General features: G+C 40.6%; 1 protein-coding gene across 2 annotated transcripts in view; it reads left to right on the top strand.

The window, feature by feature from the left end:
- The window catches only part of MCM9 (minichromosome maintenance 9 homologous recombination repair factor), an 82,456-nt gene extending 56,597 nt beyond the window's left edge, over positions 1-25,859 (top strand). Inside the window, exons 9-13 of one of the 2 annotated variants that reach the window (XM_061206880.1) lie at positions 15,609-15,811; positions 16,435-16,638; positions 17,744-17,826; positions 18,317-18,462; positions 23,812-25,859. In XM_061206880.1, coding sequence (XP_061062863.1) covers positions 15,609-15,811; positions 16,435-16,638; positions 17,744-17,826; positions 18,317-18,462; positions 23,812-25,285 — 2,110 coding nt within the window. In that variant the 3' untranslated portion in view covers positions 25,286-25,859. The remainder of the gene's footprint in view (positions 1-15,608; positions 15,812-16,434; positions 16,639-17,743; positions 17,827-18,316; positions 18,463-23,811) is intronic. The other variant, XM_061206881.1, reaches the window with a different exon arrangement.
- Positions 25,860-26,193: the final 334 nt, after the last annotated feature.

Here is a 26,193-nt window from a genome sequence, read left to right on the forward strand (position 1 = left end):
ATTTACATTTGCCTAATATATCTGCCTCTTCCTTTATGTTCAGCCTTTTGATTGCAATTTGTTCTCTTGTATACAGCATAAAGTTGGTTTTATTTTACTTTGCTTTGTCTTACAAGTAACCTGAAAATCTTTTTCTTTTAATGTGAGTTAAGCACATTTACATTTATTGGTATTACCAATATGCTTGGTGTCAAGTGTTTCATTTTTTAAAAAACTTTGTTTCTTTTTCTATTTGTTTGGCATTTAGGAAGGTTTGCATTCTTGTTATACATTAGGGGTTGGCAAATTTTTTGTATAAAGGTCCAGATAGTAAATATTTTAGGCTTTTGTGGGCTATATAGTCTCTGTTGCAACTACTCACCTCTGCTAATGTAGACAGTATGACTGCATCAATATGTCTATGATGTGTACAGAATAAAGAAGCCATAGACAATATGTAAAAGAATAGGTGTAGCTGTTTCCCAGTGAAGCTTTACTTTAAAAATAGGTAGTGAGCTGGATTTGATCTGTTGGCTGTAGTTTGATGACGCCTGTTCTAGGGCTTACCTATAAATACCTTTTATAATGCCTGCAGCCCCCTTTATCTTCCCTTGGGAGCTTTAAATAATATCCTTTGACTGTACTTCATTACCCATTTGGTAACCAATGAGCATATGCTACTTTCCCTTTTCTCCCTTCTCTTTACTATTAAAAAATTGTTATATTATTTATACTTTGTCAGGACAAATAACACTTATATTTATATACTCTTCTTCTACTTTTATACCTTCCTTTGTTTTGGTCTTAGACCTAAAATTAAATATATTCAGGGCTCACCATCAGTCCTTTTGCCAGAGTATCACTGTCATCTCTTGGTTGAATGAAGGTCTCCTCTAACAGATTCCTTGGGAGGGGTTCCTGAGTACTGTACTGAGTTTGTGCAGGTTTAAAGCTATTAATATTTTTCATAGCTTTGATACTTGAAGAACAGCATGACTGGATATAAAGACCTAGCCTTATACTTTCTTTCCTGTCATCTTGCTTTGCATGTTGCTGTTGACAAATCTAATGCCATCCTGATATCCTTTGCTTTGTAGGTGATTTGATATTCTTGCCTGAAGGCCCAGAAGGATTTTTCTCTTTGTGGTTTAAGTGTAATACTTTTACTAGGCTATATCTTAGTTGATTATCCTTGGTCATTGTTTTTAGATGTTAGTGAGCTCTTTGAAATGTATCAGTAGAAGACTTCATTTCTCTCTGGAAATGTTTCTTGAATTATAATTTCACATATTCTGTTCTTTGTTTTGTTTTTCAGAAATTCCAATTACATGTATGTTAGGTCTTCTTTGCCTAGATTCTATAGCAACCAATTTTTTTCTGAGACTTTTTAGCTCTTTTGTGTTTTGTTTTTATTCTCTTGGCATTTTTATTCCTCCCCTTAGCACCCTTTATTATATTTTCATTCCTGTCTGTCCTCTCTTTAGGCCCCCAGATTTGAATGTTCATTTCTGAAATTATTTTGTCTCCCTCCCTTCCCCCATTTTCTTCCCTGAGTCATCTCTGGATGTTCATCTTCCTCTTTTTTATATTTTTCTGTTCTGAGTTTTTGAATTCTGATTTAGAATGGTTCTTCATATGTACAAATGTTTGTTTAAGAATATTTAATTTAAGTGAGCGTATTAAATACAGATTTCTTCTGCTTTGTGGGCTTTTTTAGGGGGAGGTGAGATGGGGGTTTTATCAACTAAGGTATTTTGATTCTTGTGGTAGTTTTGTACTAATAATGCATATTATTTCCATTCATTCTGAAATGTCTTATCTTTTCCTGAATCAGTAGTAGTTATTCTATTAAGGTGGTGGTCAGAGGTTTGGATGGTGTACTAGTTTTTAGTTCAGAGTAATCTCAGCTCAGTGCATTTTACTTAATAGAGTTTTTTCCTAAGGTTTAAGGGGGGGCAGGTGATGTGTTCTGATTTTGTGTTTCTCATTTGTGCTGTAGGATCTTTAATATACTGCTTGCCTCCTTCTCCTGATTGCCAACACTCCAAGGGACTCTTGCCCCTTGTAAGTCACCTCCATCCACTCCAGGACCCTTCCCAAGCCTGCCACCTCTGGTCCCAGGAACTTTCAGGCTCCTCTTTCTATTCCCCAGTAGTCACTGCTTTGATGAGGTCTCAAGGCTGTTCTCAATATTTCCCCGCTCCGTGTGGGATTCCCTCCTTGTAAGGGTGGTTTTATCTGTGTTCCTCCATCATGAGGAACCCATTGCCCTCTCCTCCTTTTCACTCAGTCTCCACTGATCTTCCTGTTCCAGTATGGGCTCTAGATTAGCTGTGCTGGTTTCTAATGTCTGTTTACACAGAAATTGAAGTTTGTAGTATTCTGTCTTTCTCTTAGCTAGCTTTCAGTTTTGTTTTACAGGTTTATTTGCTCTTCTTGTTTATCCCTAAGGTCTCTGGAGCATGTGTTGAGAGATTTGGATATAAGCAGCTGCCATTATCCTATGGAAGCCTGGAAGTCAACATTTTGTTTTTTAAGCTATTCTTTCTTGCTGTTTAAATAACACCAACTTTTGCTGTATATTTTTAAAACATTGCCTGTGTTTTCCTTGAACCATTTCCAGAAAAAGTAATTAGAGAGATTGTTATCTGCAATCATTTTGAAGGGCTCAAATATAGATATGGAATTAGACTTGTTCTATATTCTTTAGAATCAATGGATTGAAGGTTCAGGGAAGCATATTTAGAATCAGTACAAGCAAGACTTCTTAGTGGCTAGAGCTGCCTAGAGATAAGTAGGCTGCCTATAGGCTTTAGAGGTCTTCAAGTTCATCTAGAAAAAAATTGTATAAGGAATTCAAGCATCTAAAGAGTAAATGGATAAGCTTTAAGGTACCACCTATGAGGTGCTGCAAATTATGGGCTGGCCCACAAACTCAGCCATGATAAACGAATTCAGCTGCTGGCTGGTTTATTGCAGAATATGTACATACATAAAATACGGTTTCACATTATATCATGAAATATGGAACATATTTCCATATTTCCACGTGCTAGACATGGAACAAGTTCAGGAAACTGCATCAAGAGCTCTACCTTTTTAAAATGACCACAAGAATGTAAAGGGTATTGAAAGAATTATCATAATGATGAAGAGCAAGAGTCCCCGAGCTAGTCTGGCTGGGTTGAGGTTCCATCTCCACTTCCTACTAGCCAGGCATATTACCCGACTCCTCTGTGCCTTGGCTTCCTCATGGTACGATGGTGAGAATTACTCTATCTGTTTCATACGGCTGTTGTGAAAATTAAATGAGTTAATCCAGTAAAGTGCTTAGGATAGAACCCGGCACATAATAAATGCCATTTAAGTGTTAACTTTTATAGGTCTATAATTCCTTTCAGAAACTCTTGGGGCCCAAATGCATGTTGGAATTCAGATTTTTTTGTTTCAATTTTAAGGAAGTACTACAATGCATGTGTCATATCTTATGAAACCCACTAGCAGTGTCTGAGACAGCACTCTGTATTCAAACGCTTTAATTATTTAATTATTTTGTGAAACTTATAAAACTTCACACTAAATGGGATAAAGACTCACATCAATTTAGGTCAGAGTTTGCTGCCAGATTACCTATGAAAACCTTGCCTTTTTTAAGAGCTTTTTGGATTTTGAAGTTGTTATAAGTGAATATGGGCCATTATCATCATCATCATCAGGTTCCTGCATTTGTCTAGGATCCTTGAGCTGTCAGCCAAAACACGGTTCTGCTCCACGATGAAACAGTGAATGCTACAAGGTGGATGCTAACTGTAAAGGTTTTTAAAGTTATAATGAGACTCGCTCAAGTTACCTGAAATAGACCTTAAGCCAGGCCTGCTAGGGTATGTGGGAGAGTAAAAGCTGCATTTTGGTGTGACTGGAACATAATTTGGGGGATAGGAGTTTGTAGATATAAAATAGCAGCTATATTATCTCATTGCCACCGTAGCACCAGAAGTATATTCATTTTCAGACCTGCTCTCCCATTGTTGTGACTCAGATATTTTCTCTGTCTTTGATTTATTTGTGTGTTTGTGTGTCTTTGAGGCTTGTTCACCTCTCTTTAGTAGTTGAGCTCTCCCTCTTGTGTCCATTTCAAATACCCTCAAGAGAGGCCCAGTTAGATATTGTCATCCCTATTAGAAGATTTATGCAAGACCAGCTCAGAGACCTCTGGCCAGTTTATGGGCTGACTGCTCTTGGGTCAAGTTCCAATATCTGGCCCAGCCAGTCGTCCGTGTACGGCAGTTTACGTACAAGGGATTGCGGAGTTATGTGCTTGGTGGGCATTCCAGTGGTTGGCCTGTCCAGGACTATAATGAGGACAAAGAATCGCTTAAGAAATATACCAAAGAACAAGTCATATGTCAGTTGTAAGTACTAGTAGATTTGTCGGTGCTGGGAAATAATAGTTTGTTTACACAGACAGACAGAGTACCCTGGTGAATCGATCTAAATAGGAGGTAGCTCTTTATGAGAAAAGTCTTGAGCTCAGTGGATTTCAAAGAGATGGACAAAAAGGATGGCAGGGTTTTAAAAGACAGTACTTGGTCACATGTACCTAGTGAGTTGTAAACTCTTGGTCAAGCTCTGTAGTTTGTAGAAGTTCTTACAATTTCTCCCCAGATCATAGCTCCCACCAATTATGTGATCTTTATTCCTCCATTCAAGTTGTCCTTTTACGTTTTTTTTTTTTTAACTTTTATTTTGACATCACTGTAATAGCTGTAATACCACTTACAGAAAAGTGCAAGAATATGGTACATGTCGGTTTTGCTCTTGGGCTGGCAGTTAAGTGTGCCCTCAGTTACCACCGTCCATCTATCATCTCCTTGGTGGTGGGAACCAAAGAAAACACTCTTCAGGTTCCACTTAGCTCATGTGTTCATTTTTCATAGCACTTACTCTGAGTCACTCTACAATGTAAGAAAAAGTTGGATCTGCTTCAAGCAGTTGCTCATCTAATTTTGTGGCCAACAGTTTTCAGAATCTTAAGTTCACTCTCCCTAATTAGAAGCCTGTTAATCTTCCTGATGGAAAGTATACAGTTAATTGCCAAATGCAGAACTCTTTCAGAAAATGTCTCTAGATACATAAAGCATGTCAGGGTGTTCATTAGTAAGCAGGTAAGAAGGGTTAAGTATGAAAAGGGAATACTTAATCATATATTCAACTAAAATAAAATAAGGATACTCTGAACTTTCCTCTGGAAACACCTTACCTACTCCTCACTCCCCAGTTCAGACTTTTCTTCCTTTGGCTTTTGTCCCCTGGAATAGGAGTCCTTCAATGAGCTGTCATCATCCAGATGTTCTGGGCCCATTCTCTAGGACCATGTCAAGATTGTCTTTGAGATGTTTGATACCTTGCAGCATCATTTTTAGGAACTCTCTGATATGTCTGCTTTTGTTTTCTCTGTCTCGTTGTCTCTCTCATGTCTCAAGTGACTAAAGTCTGATTGACTTGTGAAGGAATTTTTGTTTGAATTATAATCTCCCTTAAGGGTATCAATGTGAACTGCTGGATCAGAATGGCTGGACTCCAAGGCTGCAGGGAATCTCGCAGAGAGGGGTGTGTGTGTGTGTGTGTGTGTGTGTGTGTGTGTGTGTGTGTGTGTGACTTTATATACATTGCATAGAAGTAGAAAATTCTTTTAAAAAATAAGACCCACACACTTAATTGTTCCATGTAGCTGTGCCAGTTCCACAAACTGTTTTTTAAGTTGAGGTTAAAGTTTATCCATGTGGTGAGCACATACCTGCGAGGGCATATCATAAGCCATATACCCACCATTCAAATGCACAAGGGGCTGGGAGAGAACCAGTCAATATGATTTCTGTGGTGTAAAAGCTTGTTATGAGCAGTCAGAATAGAAAAAAATGCTAAAACACTCAGGATGTCTACTACGGATGTCTACAGTCTACTAAAATGTAACTTACAGTGTTAGTACCAAAATATAGGTCTTATTGAATCCATATTTGTTGGAAAAGACCAGTAGTTTTATTGTTCTCTGCTTATGTTACTTAAATCTGAAAACATTTTTAAAGTTTGGGAGTTTAACACTTTACATTTGTCCTGGCTGCTTAATGAAATAGAAGAAGAAACCAAGAAGCAAAGGATGCAGTATAAGCTTAAAAGGGGGTATCAGTATTTGAATGTACCTGTTTAAGCTGTGCAAATCAGTCCCTGCAACTGGCAAATGGCAGCACAATGCCACATGACTGTGTGAAGTCATTTGAGAGAGCTTTATGTGGTGATGATCTTTAAGGCTGTAGAATGCTAAACTAAATAATGATTTGGGAAAGATAATGTTTCATGTATTTTCCAGGTTGTTTTCAATCTTAACTAGGATAGCTTCTCATCAAAGGCAGGGTATCAGATTCTTAAATAATAGAGGATACCCTCACTATTTGCTGAGGACACATTTTAGGAGAAAATCTGACATTGCAATTATATATTTGCTGCTACTAAATTTTACTCATATGCCTAGGTAGAAGTACAGTCTAAAATTTAAAAACAGCAAGATGGCAATTTCTTGTTTTGCTCAGTAAACATGTCTTGAACACTCAGCAACATCATGGTCTCTGCTAGCTACTAACACCACAAAGATGAAAAGACAAGGCCTTTGTTCTCAAGATGCTGTCAACCTTGTAGCGAGACAGACAAGTAAACATTTATTGTACACCTCGATTCTAATAGCCATGGAAGAGCCACAGCACCAGTCCCCACTGGGCGCTTCAGTTTTCTAGCCCACACCAGGCCTACCAGTCAGAATCTCGGAGGTGGGACCTGGGAATGTGTATTGTTAAAACCCACCTGGGTTCTCATTGACAAGCCAGGCTTGGGAACCATGGCTCCAGGGGAAGATGGCTCCACACCTGGCACCCAGCTTGCCTCCTCCTTCCAGGATCTTGAGAAGCTGCTTCTCTGGTAGCATCCTTCACAGACTAGCCTCAGGTTAAGAGGGGGAAACAGGGAGAGGAGGGAACAGATTGAGAAGTGTTCCTTAGAGGCATCCAAGCATGCCACCAAGATGTGAAAATCTAAGTGCAAATCAGGTACTCGGAGAGTGTCCTGTTCTTTCTAGACGATACGTACGAGCAGTACTTTCACCCCTTTCCTCTTTCCTATTCCCATTGCCTGTGCATCTCTTGTTACCACTCATTGGGTCAATCTAGATGTGAAAGGTAACTTGTCAACTTTATCGACCTTGTTAGAAAGCAGGGGAGGGTGTGTCTACCTCAGCGTTTAAGATTGCCAAAAAGAATGTAATGGATTGTGAGAATATCATTATTATGTTTTTGTTTTGTATAGTTTTGTGGGGTTTTTCATCCCATTTTGGGGGGTGCTAAACATTTTTATTTTTAAATTGAGGCCCTATTAATCTAGAAAAGTTGGATAATCCGGAAACTGATATGTGAATGTTGCATCCAGGCTGTTTTCTGGCCTGATTCTTTAGGTTAGGAGGAGATCACTTAAACACTGGGATGGTTATTGTCATAGCCAGCGGATCTGGAGCTCAGTAGAGAGATGCGCTGTATATTAGTCAGGTCAGGCTACGCTAGCCACTATAGCAAACCGTGGCTTAACACAACCTAAGAACCCTCAACTACTGAGGGATCGTCAGTCAGTAATCTTTGCTTCCCCATCCCTGGGTGGCACAGTTCTAATGTACGTTCCTCGAGGTTCCCTGGCAGGACTGAGCCCCAATTTCCTGCCGTAGTAACTTGCTCATCCTTGTACTCTTTATTGGCTTTTCTCTTTTTCTGGTCTGACTTTCCCCACTCCTAGGGTTGCCTCCCAAATAAACTCCCTGTTCCTAAATCCTTATCTCAGAAGTCGGCTTTTGAGGGAACCCAGCAACGCACTGTCGAACTGAGAAAGACAAGTGTGTTCCCACCCCACACAGTATATACCACGGTGGACCAGACTGGTTGATCACAGTAACAGCCTCTACTTAGAAAGGGGGAAAATGGAAAATACATGGCAGGCACTGGATTGTAGAAATTCTGGGGTCCTGCTGAGCGGGCACTATGAAGGGAGGTTTTGTGAGTAAACCCCGCTTCTAATTCTAAGAGAACTCCTTTTGCACTGTTCTCCGGCCCCTGGCTCAGCTCAGCACACACGGGGTTCTTCTTGTCCGTTATCCTCCTTGGCCACATCTGAAGGCGGCGCCTGAGCTTCCCAGCCTGCGTCCTCCTGGACCAAGCTTAGGGGACCAAGATTGTTATTTTTGTTTGTTTGTTTTTTACAAACATACCATTTTATTTTGATCCTTTCCTCTGACTTTTTCTCTTAACAGCTTTGAGGTATAATTCACATACTACATAAAGTCCACCCTTCTGAAGTATACAATTCTGTGGTTTTTAGTATATTCATAGAGTCGTGCAGCTATCACCACTGGTTCCTGAGCATTTTAATCACCCCAAAGAGAAATCCCATATCCTGTAGCTCTCACTCCCCATTTTCCGTCTCTCCCAAGTCCTTGGCAACTACTAATCTACTTTCTATCTCTGTGGATTTGCCTGTTCTGGACATTTCATATAAATCGAATCATATAAGATGTGACTTTTTGTGTCTGGCAACTTTCACTTGTTTTTAAGGTTCATCCGGGTCGTTGCATGTATCAATAGTTTGTTTCTTTATATGGCTAAATAGTCTTTCTTTATATGACTATACCACATTTTGTTTATCCATTCATCAGTTGATAAAAATTTAGGCTGTTTCCAATTTTGGGCTATTATGAATAATGCTACTAAGAAGATTCAAGTACAAGTTTTTGTGGGGACATATTTCATTACTCTTGAGTATATACATAGGAGCAGATTGCTGGGTCAAATGGTAACTCCATATTTAACTTTTTGAGGAACTGCTAAACTGTTTTCCGAAGCCACTATACCATTTTACAATCTCTCGAGCAATGTATGAAGGGTCCAATTTCTCTACATTCTTGCTAACATTTGTTATTGTCTTTGTGATTATAACAGTACTAGTGTATCTAAAGTCGTATCTCACTGTGTTGTTTTTTTTTTTTAACTGAAGTGTAGTTGATTAACAGTGATCCAGATATATATACAGTTATATATCTATATATCTATATATATATATTCTTTTTCAGATTCTTTTCCCTTATAGGTTATTACAGAATATTGAGTATAGTTCCTTGTGCTATATACAGTAGGTCCTTGTTGGTTATCTATTTTATATACAGTAGTGTGGATGTGTTAACCCCAAACTCCTAATTTATTCCTCCTACCCCCCCCCTTTCCCCTTTGCTAACCATAAGTTTGTTTTCTATGTCTGTGGGTCTATTTCTGTTGTTTAGATAAGTTCATTTGTATCTTATTTTTTTTCAGATTCCACATATAAGCAATATTATATGTTTGTCTTTCTCTGTCTGGCTTACTTCACTTAGTATGATAATCTCTAGGTCTATCCATGTTGCTGCAGGTGGCATTATTTCATTCTTTTTACAGCTGAGTAATGTTCCGTTGTATAAATATACCACATCTTCTTTTTCCATTCATCTGTCGATGGACATTTAGGTTGTTTCTGTGTCTTGGCTATTGTAAATAGTGCTGCCATGAACATTGGGGTGCATGTATCTTTTCAAATTATAGTTTTCTCCGGATATATGCCCAGAAGTGGGATTGCAGGATCGTATGGTAACTCTATTTTTAGTTTTTTAAAAAACCTCCACACTGTTCTCCATAGTGGCTGTACCATTTTACATTCCTTCCAACAGTGTAGGAGGGTTCCTTTTTCTCCATAACCTCTCTAGCATTTATTATTTGTAGACTTTTTGAAGATGGCCAGTCTGACCAGAGTGAGGTGATACCTCCTTGTAGTTTTGATTTGCATTTCTCTCATAATTAGCAGTGTTGAGCATTTTTTCATGTGCCTGTGGGCCATCTGTATGTCTTCTTTGGAGAAATGTCTGTTTAGGTCTTCTGCCCATGTTTTGATTGGGTTTTTTTGTTTTTTGATATTGAGCTATATGAACTGTTTGTGTGTTTTGGAAATTAATCCCTTGTCAGTAGCATTGTTTGCAAATATTTTCTCTGATTCTGTAGGTTGTCTTTTCTATTTTGTTTATGGTTTCCTCACTGAGGTTTTGATTTGCATTTTCCTAATGACTAAAGTCATTGAGCATCTTTTCATATGTTTATTGGCCATTTGTATATCTTCTTTGGAGAAATGTCTATTCCAATCCTTTGCCCATTTTTAACTGGGTTATTTATCATTTTATTGTTGAGTTCTAAGAGTTCTTTGTATGTTCTGAATATAAGTCCTTTATCAGATATATGATGTGCAAATAATAATTTCTTCCATTCTGTGTGTGGGTTTTTTCACCTCCTTGATGGCATCCTTTGAAGCATAAAAGTTTCAAATTTTGATGCAGTTCATTTTACCTCTTTTGTCTTTTTTTTACTTGGGCTTTTGGTGTCATATGTGCAAAAGGTTGTTTTTACAACTTGAAAGCAATTGTCAATGAAAAAAATTAATCAGTAGTCGATCTAAGAAAGAAATGGAAAATTTTTTTTGAGCCAACCTGAGGTTATAACCTGGGTGACAGTCTTTCAGGAAGCTCTGAGGACTGTTCTGAGGTCAAAGCACAGTTACGTAAGTTTTTGAGATGAAGGGTTATATGTCAAATGATGTATTATTGACAGTTTACACAATCCAGCTCTACACGTACAAAGTGAGTTGTGGGTCATGGGTCATCGGGGCCCCTTACAAGATTAAGAAGGAAGGTTATCTCCTAAGGAGGTCTGGTTAATGCAGATACACAATACACACTAAAGGGGAGGGAGGAAGCCCAAATAGGCAGAGAAGAATTTTATGTTTAAATTTTCTTGTCTTGCCATAAAGTATGAATTTTATTCCGTCACAACAAAGGCTTCTTCAGACTGAGTTCGTGGTTTCTTTGGCAGTGCAGATCCCGTAGTAATTGAGGTCTCTGATCCCTTTGCTTCTAGTCAGTTGCATATGCCAGTATCCAGAATTCCCTTCTTGACATATTTCTCAAGCTCAGTTTGTTGGGTTTTGGGGGTTTTTTCTTCTTTGCCTTGGGCTGCTATAACAAAATACTGTAGACTGATTGGCTTAAACAACAGACATTTATTTCTCATAGTTCCAGAGGCTGGGGAGTCCAAGGCCAAGGTGCTGGCAGATTCGATTCCTAGTGAGGACCCACTTCCTTGCTCTTAACCAGCTGCATTCTTGCTGTGTGCTCACATGGCCTCCCCTCCATGTGCAAGCCGGAAGAGAGAGCTCTTGTCTCTCATCCTCTTCTTTCAGGATGTGAATCCCATTATGAGGGCTGTACACTCATAACCCCATCTAAACCTGGTTACCTTCCTGAGCTCCCCAACTCATAATATCACCACTTTGGGTGCTAGGGCTTCAAAATAGGAACTTTCGGGGGACACAAACATTCAGTCCATAACGCTCTCCATTCCATTTTTTAAAATTGTGGTTAAAAACAAAAAACAAAACACGTAAAATTTACCATCCTAATTATTTCTAAGTATACAGTTCAGTAGTGTTAAGTACATTCACATTGTTATGTAACCAATCTTCAGAACTCTTCATCTTGCAAAACTGAAACTCTACACCCATTAAACAACAACTCCGCATTTTCCCCTCTCCCCAGTCCCTGGCAACCACCATTTTACTTTCTGTTTCTTTGAATGTGACTACTCTAGAAACCCCATATAAATGGTATCATATAGTATTTGTCTTTTGTGACTGACTTAATTCACGTACCATAATGTTCTCAAAGTTCATCCATGTTGTATTTTGTGGCAGGATTTCCTTTCTTTCAGGCTGAATAACATTTCATTGTGTGAGTGTGTGTATTGTTTATCCATTTATTCATCCATGGACACTTGTATTGCTTCCTCCTCTTGGCTGTTGTGGACAGCTGCTGTGAACACGGGTGGGCCTTCGTTCCATTTTTCTTCAACTTAATGGTGGCTACCCTAAGGCCATCTAAGCTGAAGGCTTCACTCTTAATCTGGGTCATTTTATACTACTGAGAAAATTGACTGGGCCTTTGTTGTTCAAAGCCTGTTTCAGTCTTTCCCCTTACTTTCTGGGGTCTAGAGGCAACTGTTATTTCCAGCCCTTCAAAGCCTCAAATTCCTGAGCTGTCTATTCTCTTTCGTTACTCCTTGAAAAGTGGTCACTTCTCTCCTGTGCTCATCTCTTCCTGTAGTGTTTTGCCAGAGGGAGTTTTTCTTGCTTGAGTCACAGTCTGATGTGGGTGGAGGGTGAGGCGCTGTTCTCCACACAGTCCCTCAGGTGGCTGTCTGGCTCCAGGGCCTTATCCTCATCTGTACCAGCAAAGAGAGAGAGAGGCGGGGAGGGTTGCACAGGAAGGCTTTTAGGAGCCTGACCTGGAAGTAGCATATGTTCTCCTACCCCCATTCCATTGGCAAGACTTGTTATTACAGCTCTCCTTAACTGGAAAGGAGGATGGGAAATTTAATCTTGCTCTGTCCCCAGGGAGAAAGGAAAACAAGGTTTGGTGAACACAGAGCAGCCACTGCCACAGGCTTAGAGCTAAATTTGGAAGTGCCAGCCTATAGGTAGTGATTAAACCCATGAGCAAAGATGGGGATCACCGGTAAAGATGTAGTGAGAGTAATGGGGGGCCATCACAAAAATAAGAGCACCATCCGGAGGGCCTGTCATGGTAAAAATAATTTATGTAACTTAACTTTACGATGTTTAGAAAAAGTACTCCCATGTATATAGGAAGTTTTAAACATGTGGATTAAAAATGGAAAAGTAGCTTTTTCAGAAACTGGAATGTTTTCACTCCTTGAAGTTAATGCAGAAAACAAAATATATTAGCGTGATTATTTTATGACTGATGAAGCCTGAGAGTATAAAATGACTCTGAATTTTAGAAATACTGTACTAAGTAAAGTAAAGATTAATTTTTGTTTATCACTTATTCAGTACTTGTTTATTGAGCATCTAATATGTGACAGACAGTGTGAGCATTATAAGAGTAAGTCACAGGCCCTCAAGGGGGTTCAAATTAAGTAGGAAAAAAATAAGGCAAGGAAATGAATACCTAAAACATGAGGCAGAATCTTCAAGACCACAGGAAGTGTTTAAAATGTGACACCACCAGAGTGGCAGTCTGGAGATGAAAGAGCATTGGTTTTGGAGTTAAGCAGATCTGGGTTTGAATCACAGCTCTGTGGCTCTCCACGTAACCTTGGGGAAGTTATTAACATCTTGGGACTTCTAGTTTCCTTATTTCCAAGTTGGTGATAATAATAGCTACCTTTCAGGTTGTTGTGAAGATTAGGGGTGATATGTATACATAAAGCCTAACACAGTGCTTGGTATTACAAATATGGTAGTTATCTTCTTATTACTGAGGAAGGTAGAGCTTGTATTGGATTGGGAAAATGACCCTTACCTTCCACTAATTCATGAGTTCCTCATTCAGTAGTATTTAGCGAAGCATTACTGTGCACACAGTACTTAGGGTTAGACTGTGTGAGTATCTTTGTTCTCTAAAGCCCCATTCAGTTTGTAATGCAGTCATGCTTGTACACAGGTCTGCAGCCACCAGGTTTATATGCTGTCTTCCCCTCTTTCAAGTGATCGAGACCACTCTGTCCCTTCTGACGCCGTCCCCATCCTCCTCTTTGCTACTGGCAACTGCGTGACTTACTATCCCACACAGTCTCCTCTTCTCCTGCCCACCGCTCTACCTTCATTGCTTGAATTTCCACAAGCTGCCCCTCAGGAAACCTGTTTTCTTCACGTATAAATCTTCCTTAGCCCCCTTCCCTAAGCTTCTCCTTTCATTTTTTCCCCAGTTACCTCAGGAATAACTCACCACCTTTTTTCTATCTTGGCTTGCTCATTTTCCTTCTCACGTCATGGATATCGTTAAGATTCTATGTCTTACACGTATCCAGGCATCTCCACAGAAGTCTCTCTTTGCGGACACTAACGCTGCCGCTGCCGCCAGCTTCCGCTGCACACCTCCTGTCTGGCCGGCGCTGTGTTGAGCCTCCTCATCCTCCAGCAGTTCTGTTGTAAACTAACTGAAGGCCAGGACCAGCTATATACCCTTCTCAATTCTCAGTACAGTCCTTTGCACACAGGAAATGGCTTGTAAATAGCTCTTGATCAGAGAGAGGAAGAACAATCGATTTTACCTCTCAGAAAATAATTTTTGAGAAATTAATTCATATGCAGTTGTATTTTGTTTCATTGCCAGTATTGCAGCAATATTCCTTTTTTATGATAAATGCAAACAGCCTCGCTTCAGTATTGGATTAAATGTGCTTTTTGTGGGATTAGTTAGGGACCATTTATTACATTGGTTTTATGGCAAACTTGAATCTGGGTTCTAAACAGCTGCCTTTACAAAGTCATTTTGGTACATAAATGTTAAGATGTGGACTCTCTGTTCAAAATTTTTCCCTATCAATAATTTTTTTAAAAAGAGGATTTAGTTTTCAGTGAAAGTGCCTTGTTTGTCTTTCTGTTCTGTGTCTTCTTGTGCCATTTACCACAAATAAAAATTCTCAAACTTTTTCAGTCTTCAGGCATGAGGTAATTGCTAGAGCCAACTGGAAATAGATCAGGGATTAACAGACATAGCACATGTTTGCCGATGTCCCAGGGTTGTGACTGCTGAGAGAGGCAGACATGCCGCTGTAACTGAAAACAGTCATCACTGGAGAGCATACAACTTTACAGAGAAAGAATGCTATACTTGTTATTGTCAGTGAATGTGCCATATTATTTTGAGGGCTTGCCCATCATAAACAAGTTTAAAAACAACATCTAAGTTATGTCACCTCCGTATCTATCCTGTCACTGCTCTGTGGAAGATTTGAGTGCCTCTTCCAGGGCCACTGCCCTTGTCTCTCCCATGTGTCCCGTCCGTGGTCCTCCCCCATCTGACCAGCCCTCCTCCGCAGCCTTCCCTTCACTGTTACTCCTCAAAAACACTATGCTGATCAACCTTTCTTTTTCCTGATTTCTTTTTCTTTTATCCCTCCCTCCCTCCCTCCCTCCCTTTCCCTTCCACCTGTTTCTTTCACTTTTAGAAAACCGAAACAAAGTGAAAGCACAGAACAAGTCCAGATGTCATGAAAGACCCAGTTCAAAAACTACTTCGTAATGTTTCTCTGAGTGTCTCCACCATCCACATAGATGAATACACATCATCTTTATTTCCCCTGGGAAATTTATGTTTCTTGAACTTACCATATTCTGCCTTGTCTTACCGTTATAGCTAGTGGACTGCAAGCTCCTTAAGAGCAGTATCCATGTGTGGTTGAACTTTGTATACCTCTTCACACCCCTTAGCAGAGGGGTCTGCTCGTAGTCAGGGCATAAGAAGTGTTTATTAAATACTTACTTCTCTTCAAGATAGGCTAGTGTAAATGTCCTTCATTTGAACTTGGTGTTTGTATCATTCACATTCTCTTTCACATGAGTGTAGATTTTCAAGGTGCAAGAGCAGTCCCTTTCTATTAACAAGTTTAATCTTGCTTTTCATTTGAATCTCAACAGTCAGTGAATTGTACCTTCTCTTTTGGTAGCCTCGTGTGCAAGCTGAACACAAGGACCACCATCCTCGCAGCAACCAACCCCAAAGGCCAGTACGACCCCCATGAGTCTGTGTCAGTGAACATTGCCCTTGGCAGCCCACTCTTAAGTCGATTCGACCTGATCCTGGTTTTGCTTGATACCAAGAATGAAGACTGGGATCGTGTAATTTCTGCCTTTATCTTAGAAAACAAAGGTACGTGGAGACAGACAAATCATTCAAATTGACAAAGAATAGACGTAACAAATGAAATTTTCCTTGAAGAAAATTAAATAAATACCCAGGGTACCGTATCTAATGGGCAGTAGAGAGAGGCTTAGGTAGAAAGCAGTGAGACGAGTCAGTTAGTGAGCCCAGAATAATAAACAGAAGGAAGAGGGTCTTTCTCTGCTTGCCATTGATGAGACTAAAGTTGGTAAACGTGTCCTTTGTGGTGAAAGGGGGCAACCTTATGATATATAATTACCACGTGGTTCACCTCTTGCACACAAAAAAAATGGACTGAGTTTATGAAACAGCACTCTAAATGTGGGACTTATGTCAAAAAATTAGATTTACTAAGTACTATTTATTTCTGTATATGGCAGAACAGAATTATTCTGAATAATTTAAACCTCTGTAGGAAGCTTACCTTTATTAAGCTTAGAGCCTAAGACTGTTTATTATAAAACTATATGCAGAGACACATCTAGATTTCAATGGCCACAAAACCTGAAGGTTATCTTTTTAAAAATGAGTACAAGAACTTTAGCAAAACCCTTAATATGAGATGTTTGCCTGTTCTTAGAAATTACTGACCCAATACCTGATATATACAGGTTATCCAAGCAAATCAGGGAAGCTCTGGAGCATGGAAAAGATGAAAACCTATTTCTGCCTCATTAGGAATCTGCAGCCCACACTGTCTGATGAGGGTAATCAAGTTCTCCTCCGGTACTACCAGATGCAGAGGCAGAGCGATTCCCGGAACGCTGCCCGGACAACCATCCGCCTGCTGGAAAGCTTGATACGATTAGCAGAAGGTTTATTTCCTTCAGCAGATAATACTTTTATTGGGTGTCCAATGTGAGCAAGGCATGGGGCTTGGCACCATGAATTCAGAGATGAGTGAGGATGATCTCTGAGGTGCTTGCTCATAGTCGCTTAAAAAGTAGAAACTCGGAGCTATGAAACCACTCTTCTGGGGACGGATTATAGATGTTGAGTGGAGCGAAGCATCGTTAAGAAAGAGGAATCTTTGTGACATCTCAGAACCTCCCATAACTTAAGACATCATTCATTTAGAAAGTCTTATTTACGGATGTTTTGTTTCTCGATGGCTTGTATTAGCATTTGGGGTGGAATACTCCCTTACTGGGAAGTATTTCCTATATAGCTTCCTGGGTTATTTCTCACCAGTTGCCACTCACAGCCCACCACTAACACAATAATGCTGAATTAACAGTGCCATGCTCTATCCCATCCCTAAGGTATGAGACTTACATGCATACTTGCAGCTAATATGCGTCTCCAGACTTTTTTTTTTTTTTTTTAATACTGGCTTTTACATTTAGCCCTTATTAAACAATCCTAAATTTTTTTCACATGAGCTGACTGTATCATATGATGATGTAATATAGGCTTACCAAAAAGTTCTATAAAACAAAAGTGCCTCACTTTTTCAAGGATTTATAACTAATATTAAGGCAAGAAATACCCAAGATTCAGGCTTGCAAATTTGGCAGTTTTGAAAAGCTCACAGATAAAGAGATGTACCAGAGATGAGAAATGAATATTAATTTTAATTTTGTATGATTTATAATAGATTAGAAAGTAAGGATTAAAAGTTACTGAATATTAAATACATGCCGCATAGCACCTTTCTTTGCTGGAGCCCAGAGTACCTTTTCATGTAAATACACAGAATTGCCATGGGCTGTGCAGAAGGGTTAGGCCCATTATTAGAGAAACAACCTTAAAGCTAGTTGAAGTTAGACTTATGTGCTTGTTCTAGTAAAATTTATTTGTTGTTAGTAGCTCATTTATAAAATACAGTTTTGGAATAGGGGGAATCAAGGAGAGTATTACATTTATCACCTCAAAAATTCATAAAAATAATTCTTCATAATTTCAAATGCACCTTATTAGCTCATGCTCGCCTGATGTTCCGTGACACAGTGACTCTGGAAGATGCTATTACAGTGGTGTCGGTAATGGAGTCCTCCATGCAGGTAAGGATATTTTGTACCTAATATTTGAACCCTAGTTATAAGCATTGTTTAAAAAAGACAATTTATAGCCTATCAGGAGTTATAAAAATGATCCTATTCTAGACCTAGTAATTCCTGGAAATATATCCAAAGGAAACTATTTAAAAGAAGGGGAAAAAATTGTCATAGAAACAGTCTCTGCATCAGTAGCATTGCTTTACCCACTGGTATAAAGCAGTGGGTCTCAATCCTTTTTCTCCTCAACACGCCTGGGAGATGCTTATGGTCCCACTAGAGACAGTGTGGCTTCTCAGAGCAATGCACGCCACCAGGAATTGAGGGAGAGGACCACTGAAATTTGAAAAAGGCTCCCAGGTGATTCTGATACTGTGATGGGGGTGTAGAGGGCTGGTCTTAGCCATCTGGGATCAGTGGTCCCTAGTGTGTACTTCCTGTATGCAGGCTAGCCTGGTGACTCTCGCTGGTATTTTCCATTTTCTCACCCTTTCAGGGAGGTGCACTGCTAGGAGGTGTGAATGCACTCCACACATCCTTTCCTGATAACCCTCTGGAGCAGTACCAGAAGCAGTGTGAACTTATTCTGGAAAAGCTGGAGCTGCACAGCCTCTTAAGTGAAGAGCTAAGAAGACTTGAAAGGTGAGAAAAGAAAACCAAGAAAAGCATATAATGGAAAATGCTTGCTTGGCATTTAGTGAAATGAAAGAAGTATAAAGTAAGTGGAAAATCTGTCTGTACTCTCAGTAGGGGATTTCAGTTATCTAGTACTGTATAATCTACTACCTCAAAGCTCAGTAGCTTAAAAACAAAACAAAACAAAACAAAAAACCACCACAACTTTTTAGTGCTCACTTTTCTGGGAGTCAGAAATTCAGGAGCGCTCCGTGGGGATGGCTTATCTCCATTCCACATAGTGCCAGCTGGGGTCACTCATACACCTGCATTTATTTAGCTGGGAGCTCATTTGGAATTGGAACATCCAAGATAGCTTCCATCACGTGGTGCCTTCACAGGGGGGGATTAAATGGCCGGGGCTAGCTGGGCTCTCTCTACTGTAAGGTAGTAAGAATTCTGAGATGGTAGCTTAGGACTCAAGTAGTTTAGCAAAAGTGGAAGCTGCAGGCCTCTTATGGGCTGGGCCAGAGCTGACTCAGCATCACTTCTACCACATTTTATAGGTCAGAGCAAGTCACAAGGTCAACCCACATGCAAGGTAAAGGGAAATGGACACCACCTCTTGATGGGAGAAGTGGCATAGACATATAGGAATGAGGGAATTGATGGCTGCCTCTTTGGAGACCACCTTCCACAGCTGCATTTCCTTGGCTTACTGGTTTGGTGAACCTCATGGAGAACACTGACTGGTCCTTTACTATATGTAATAAACTGGGTCCTGATTATATGAGAAGCACCAAGGTGTGCCACCTACAGTTTACACCCAATATGACACACAGTTTCCATCAAGAAACCTTGGTGAATGGGCTGTCTCCTGTTTACTGCCACCACTTTTTCTTCTTCTCTTTCTTTGGCTCAGTATAAGAAGTAGAGCAGTGCGACTCAGAGAGGTGGCTGGGACTGCTGTTGAGGAAGAGGAAGTTGGCCTCTAAGGCAGTGATCTATCCCATCCTGGGCCAGACCCAGACACAAAATATTTTATAACTTGGCTGTATCGTTTTTCATCACCAGGAGAGGACATGTGCAATGGCCTTTACATAAAGAATCTTAGTGCTTATTAATATTTTAATTATTTTCTTATTGTTTGTAAAGCTTTCTTCCAAGCATAATAAATATTTGATCATTAGTCATTATATAACTCTGGTAGAAGAAAATCGCAGGAAGAGACCCAGACTGCTTTCAGGCCAGCCTGTGCTGGAACACTGGGAAGGTTATGGAAGTAGAGATAGAAGTACTGACTCTCACCCAGGAAAGGCCTTCCTGGTCCATTAGCAGCAGCACGGACTTTCCCTTCAGCATCATGATTTCCTTCCTTACATGCCCAGATCCATGACTTTTAAAAATTTACAATTTAACACTCAGACTAAAAAAATTCCCCAGTGAGAATGAGGTATTTTATGTTAAAGAAGGAACTGTTCTTCTTTTTTTTAAATAAATTTATTTATTTAATTTTTGGCTGCATTGGGTCTTCGTTGCTGCGTGCAGGCTTTTCTCTGGTTGCGGGGAGCAGGGGCTACTCTTCATTGTGGTGCGCAGGCTTCTCATCACGGTGGCTTCTCTTGTTGCGGAGCATGGGCTCTAGGCACATGAGCTTCAGTAGTTGTGGCACACGGGCTCAGTAGTTGTGGCTCTCGGGCTCTAGAGCGCAGGCTCAGTAGTTGTGGCGCACGGGCTTAGTTGCTCCACGGCATGTGGGATCTTCCCGGACCAGGGCTCGAACCCGTGTCCCCTGCAATGGCAGGCGGATTCTTAACCTCTGTGCCACCAGAGAAGTCCCGACAGTTATTTTAAATATTCTGTTTTAGTATCAGGACTCAGCACAGTGCCTCACATGGAATACTGAATAAATGACTGATTTTATGGCCTTATTCACACTGGGATTTTGCCACCAGGGAAGCCCATGAAGGAACTGTTTTTCATCCTACAGGGGAACAACTCAGGAATGACAACAGCAATGTTTCACAACTCCCCTTTTAGTGACTTGTTAAAATGTGGACATGTGGGAAGGAACGTGTCACACACATTACCTAAAGAATTTTTGCCTGAACTTTCACGTTTGCATGCTCCCTAAATACGTGAGCTTCTAAAAAGCCTGACTTTGAGTCTGTGCCTATGACGCAGGAGTGAGGAATGGCAAGTGTGTCCATCAGGCCTCTTCCTCATTCGTGTGAGTGGGTTAATGACTGACCTGAATCTGGTTACCGGTGTTGATCTCAAAGCTGGGGGCTGGTGAATGGAGGGCATGTGGGAGCAGAGCAGCTGCACAGGGAGAATTTGGGGAGCACGCTGGGATTATTGACTGTTTAAGGAAAACCTTGAGAATTCTTTTGCTGGCGTTTCTCTCCTATTTGCTCACTCTCTTCATCCAGCAGTGTTCTTGTTCTGTTCATAAAACCTCAGCACAACCTTTTGGGGAAGTGTGGGGACTGGTTTTGTCCCACTGATACCCAGGTGCCAGCCTGCAGTAAACTTGCACTTTGTCTAAAATCAGACTCTTTTTTTTTTTTGGTCTCCTGGCTTTTTCACGATCCAGAGCATGGTGTTAAGATCAAAGCTCTTCCTCTGGTTCTTTTTTAGTTTGATGTAGCTGATCCTTTTCAGGCCTGTCCTGGGTTTGGCTTTGCTTTTGGAAAGGATGCTCATTTTGAGTGACCAGAAACTGGTCATTTTGACTACCCAAAACTGACATGCTGGATTCAGGAAAGAAGGAATGTGAGGCTCAGAAGCAGTGTTGTGTGACAGAAAAATAGCAATTGGACTTAGCAAATTCAAAATGACCCTCCTGGAGGGAAAGAAGGAAAACAAAAAAAGAGTAGGTGATGGTCTAAAAAACAGACCTTAAAATGGCCTTTAAAATGTTTTTTTTCTTCTGGTGTTTCTCTGTAATGCAAGGGCATGTTCCGGAGCTGATCCTCACAGCAGCAAAGCCAGGTGCCCCGCAAAGGAACTGAATTACCTCCAAGACACACTCTAAAGCTAAGCTGAGCAAGAGGGAAAACCCCCAGTAGCACGTGGGTTTATCCCCTTGGGAAAGAGTTTTCTATTTCTTAAGGAGAGCACATGTTAATAATAAAGCTGTTTGTATTTTTATCACTTTTCTTTGGGAAAATGCTTTACTAGTGACAGCCAGCCTCAAATGGTGGCTGTTCTACCCATCTCAAAACGACCGAGCAATCCCACTCCTGGGCATATACCCTGAGAAAACCATAATTCAAAGAGTCATGTACCACAATGTTCACTGCAGCTCTATTTACAGTAGCCAGGACATGGAAGCCACCTAAGTGTCCAACGACGGATGAATGGGTAAAGAAGATGTGGCACATATATACAATGGAATATTACTCAGCCATAAAGAGAAACGAAATTGAGTTATTTGTAGTGAGGTGGATGGACCTAGAGTCTGTCATACAGAGTGAAGTAAGTCAGAAAGAGAAAAACAAATACCGTATGCTAACACATATATATGGAATCTAAAAAAAAAAAAAAAAAAAAAAAGGTCATGAAGAACCTAAGGGCAGGACAGGAATAAAGACGCAGATGTAGAGAATGGACTTGAGGACACTGGGAGGGGGAAGGGTAAGCTGAGACGAAGTGAGAGAGTGGCATGGACATATATACAGTACCAAATGTAAAATAGATAGCTAGTGGGAAGCAGCCGCATAGCACAGGGAGATCAGCTCGGTGCTTTGTGACCATGTAGAGGGGTGGGATAGGGAGGGTGGGAGGGAGATGCAAGAGGGAGGAGATATGGGGGTATATGTATATGTATAGCTGATTCACTTTGTTATAAAGCAGAAACTAACACACCATTGTAAAGCAATTATACTCCAATAAGGATGTTAAAAAAACAAAAACAGCGTGCAAAGATGTCTTAGGAGGTATAGTAAAATGCAGAATTTAAACAGTGGAGAAATTAATTTCCCACATCAGAATCAGACTACGATAGTAGGGCTAAATTATTCTACCCTTAAAATTCCCATAAATTTTTAAAGTTATAGAGTGTTAACAATTATGAGTATCCCTGACCTCAATTTGATACTGAAAGTATACTAGATAGTAGTAATTTTGAAAGGTATTTGGGGTTTGGTTTGGTTTTGTTTTGCTTTTGTCTGGCTGTGACTACAGTGAACCTAGATTTTCCTGTATTGATGTTCCCAAGTCTACCAGTGACTATAGCCCAAAATAATTTTCGGGTATTTTTTTTTCCCAATTGTAAGCAATAATGCATATTCTTTATAGAGTATTTTGAAAGTAACAATAATAAATTAATAAGGAAAAAATCAGACATAATCTTATTTCCCAGAGACAGCTATCATTAACATGTTAATGTATTTAAATATATTTAAGTTTAAAATCCATTTAATTTTAACGTATTTTCTTCTGTTCCTTTTTCTATAATTACCCATGACCTTTAGAATAATTTACTCATCTGCTTTTTGGTGTAGTTTCTGTTTGGATTTAGTGCATGGAAGCAGAGTCATATTGCCCCTTATACTGAGAATGCATTTCTAGGTTGTTAGGAAGGGCTTTCTAAGGGACCTCCTTTTGAGAAGCTACAATCCCTGTTAGAAATTGGTCCTCTGGCATTATTCCAGTTTAAAACGAATATCACAAGATGAGCTCCACCTTCTGGGCAGGTCAGTAGGTTTCAACTCTGTATCAGTCTAATGGAGAGTGGCTGCCCAGAACACATGCTGAAACATGGCTGGGCTAGGCAGGGAAGAGGTCACGGCTGCCTGGAGGAGGTCTGCCATGCAGGTGGCTGCTGGAGGGGCGGGGGCCACAGCGCAGAGGAGTCACAGTCTGTTTACTCCTGAGGAAGGTGATTTTTCAGATGCACGAAAATTCAGTACCTCAGTTAAGTCAAGAGATGTGAGGAGCTCGTAAACTATATTCTTTCACTTTGGTTCAGATCTGCAGACTGGCTACCAAACAACTCGAGCCACTTCTCTTGGTCCGTAATCAGCGACTCTGCACATAGCCACCCGTCTGTCTTGTAGGAGAACATTTAACACGAGACAGAAGACTGAGCATTCTAAAATGAATGAAATGGATTTTCAGAGAGATCTGAAAATATGTACACAAACCTGCTACTTCATTTTCTTTATTTTACTACCATTTTAGGTCAAATTAGAATGATTATCAGAACACTTGAATTCTATCCTGATGAACGTATAATTTCCTCCTGCTGCTCTAAGGGACTGTATGTGGTATCAACCCGTAATTATATTGGACTTAAACCCTTAGATGGCATCTCAGAGAATAAAGAAATGAAAAGATTAAAGCAGTACACGTTTTCCTTATCTTCTACAGGTTACAGAATCAGAGTGTGTGTCAACATCAGCCACGGGCAATGGAAGCAGAGACGACTTCAGGGTCCCTGAGAGATGATCCAGGGGAAGAATCAAAGCTCAGACCATCAGCTCAGCAGGAAGTGAACTGTAGCACACATCTGTCCTCTACTGGAGGCAGGCCCGGGGGAAGCCCACTTCTCAATCCCCCATCCCATCTGGGGCCCGATAGACTGACAAGTAGAAGGCATTCAGCTGAGCACAGAAATAGCCAAGATGACAGTTTGGACTGGTTTGACTCCATAGCAACTCATCCGATGGAACCTAAAAACACTGTTCCTGTGTCTCCTAGTCCCAAAACAAGTGGGGGGGAAATGGCTTTGAAAATCTCCCACAACAAATCTCAGGGTAAGGAAAAAAGGGAGCCAGGCCAAAGGAGCAAATTGGAAACTGGACCGCTTCCAACACCAGCAGAGACAGAAGCTCCATTGAGGCCAGACAGCCTTGAGGGTGAAAAGGCAAAAAAGGCAGCAATGGTGTCTGAAGCAGCAGTATCTGCTGATGAGCCAGACTCAGTACTGATTCATCACGTCCCCAGGAAACTGCACGAGCTGCGCAAGGAGAGGGCCCAGGAGTTGTGCAGGAAACCCGCCAGGCCGCCCTCGCAGCCCACAAGCCCTCCTCATCCTCGGCCCACTCCTGTACAGAGCCCAGAGAGAGTGCTTGGAACTCCCAAAAGAAAGAGACAGAAATCCCTTGCTCGGGTGCAAGAGCCCCACCTTGAAAGTGTTGAGAGTCCGGGTCCCCCTGTGGCCAAACTGGCAAAATTTACTTTCAAACAGAAGTCAAAACTGACCCACTCTCCTGAAGATTGCAGCCATGTGTCTCCTGGCACAAGTAAAACAGCAGTTCAGAGTCCTGAAATTCCCCAACGTAGAGCAAGAGGAAAAGCAGCTCTGCCTGGGAAGGGTCCAGAAAAGCTGGCCTCTACCTCAGAAATCAGAAGCCCAGCTCAGCTGCAAGATAAGACAAAGGACGTGTCACGGCAGCCACCGGACAAAGACGGACCAAGAGAGAAGAGGGAATGTGCCCCTGCAAAGGGAGCTGTCCAGCCTGAATTAGAGCTTGGGAGCATCACTGGGCGTTTCCATCTTGCTTCTGAAAGAGACAGAAAGGAAGAGGTTTCGTGCCATAGTAAAAGTGGCAAGGTTCATGCTTGCACATTAGCAAGATTGGCAAACTTCTCCTTTACTTCCCCCTCTGAATCCAAATCAGAATCCCTTCCTCCTCCTGAAAGTAAGAACCCGGGTGAGGGAGGCCCCAGCCCTCTTCTTGTGACCGCAGCTACAGTGCTTGGCAGGAAAAGGAAAACTTTTCAGCTGGGGGGGTCCACCGAGAGACTGAGTCTTTCCAAAACATCTCTCTTCACTTTACCGGAACTAGACGATGAACCATTAGATTTTGATTGGGATGAAGAAATGAGAAAAAAGCCATAGTCATGAAAAGCTTTCTGGTCAAGTTTCACCCTCGTCCACTCAAGCCAGCACCTTCAGGATATCAACATGGTGTTTATGGATATATAGAAGTATTGACCATATTGGGTGCCATTCTGAACACCAGCCCCCCCCATCAGGTTTTATAAATTCAGGTTTATCTTAATGACTTGAAAAGCTGTGCACACAATCAATGAAGGGCAGTGTGATACCAGCACTTGAATCTAATTGAATCTAATTAATTACCAATTGTGCTTGATTTTGCAAACAGAGTACTTATATTCCCAAAGATGTTTCTGTTTGTTTTGTTTGGGTGTGGTTTGGTTTGGTTTTTTTTAGGGGGTAGGTTTTCCTGAGATCCCTTCATTCACTCAGGAGCAAATGCCAGGAAGGTAACACTCACAATGCTAACAAGTCAGATGAACTCTTTTTCTGTTTGTTTTTTTCCTTTGTTGTTGTTTTTTTTTTTTCACCCAAGATGTGCTGAGTGTGGTAAATATTTATTATGATTTGCCAAAATCATGTGATTTTTTTCTAATTTTTTTGTATCTATTCTCATGTGTCAGATTAAATATGACTGAAGCTTTTGTTTCTTTGAGAGGTCTTCTCACAGTTCCATGATAGTCATAGAGATCTGGCCACTGGTCAAATAGTAGCTTTCTTGGGGTATTGACCTTTTGAGTTTTCCTTTCTTTCTTGAGCCAACAGTTTGTGCTTCAGATTCTTTTTTATGTCTTGGGGACTTACCTTCAATACAATTTAAATCCTACAGTTGGAAGAAGAGAGTGTGCAGTAGTCTCAGTCATATATCATGGCATCCATCCAAGTGGTTAACACGGAAACATGATTCCTACTAAGTTACGATGCATTTGTCTTTAAAACCAAGCAATAACTGTGTTTGGTAGGAAAAG

This window comes from Eubalaena glacialis, chromosome 12 (genome assembly GCF_028564815.1).
Source record: "Eubalaena glacialis isolate mEubGla1 chromosome 12, mEubGla1.1.hap2.+ XY, whole genome shotgun sequence".
Classification (NCBI taxonomy): Eukaryota; Metazoa; Chordata; class Mammalia; order Artiodactyla; family Balaenidae; genus Eubalaena; species Eubalaena glacialis.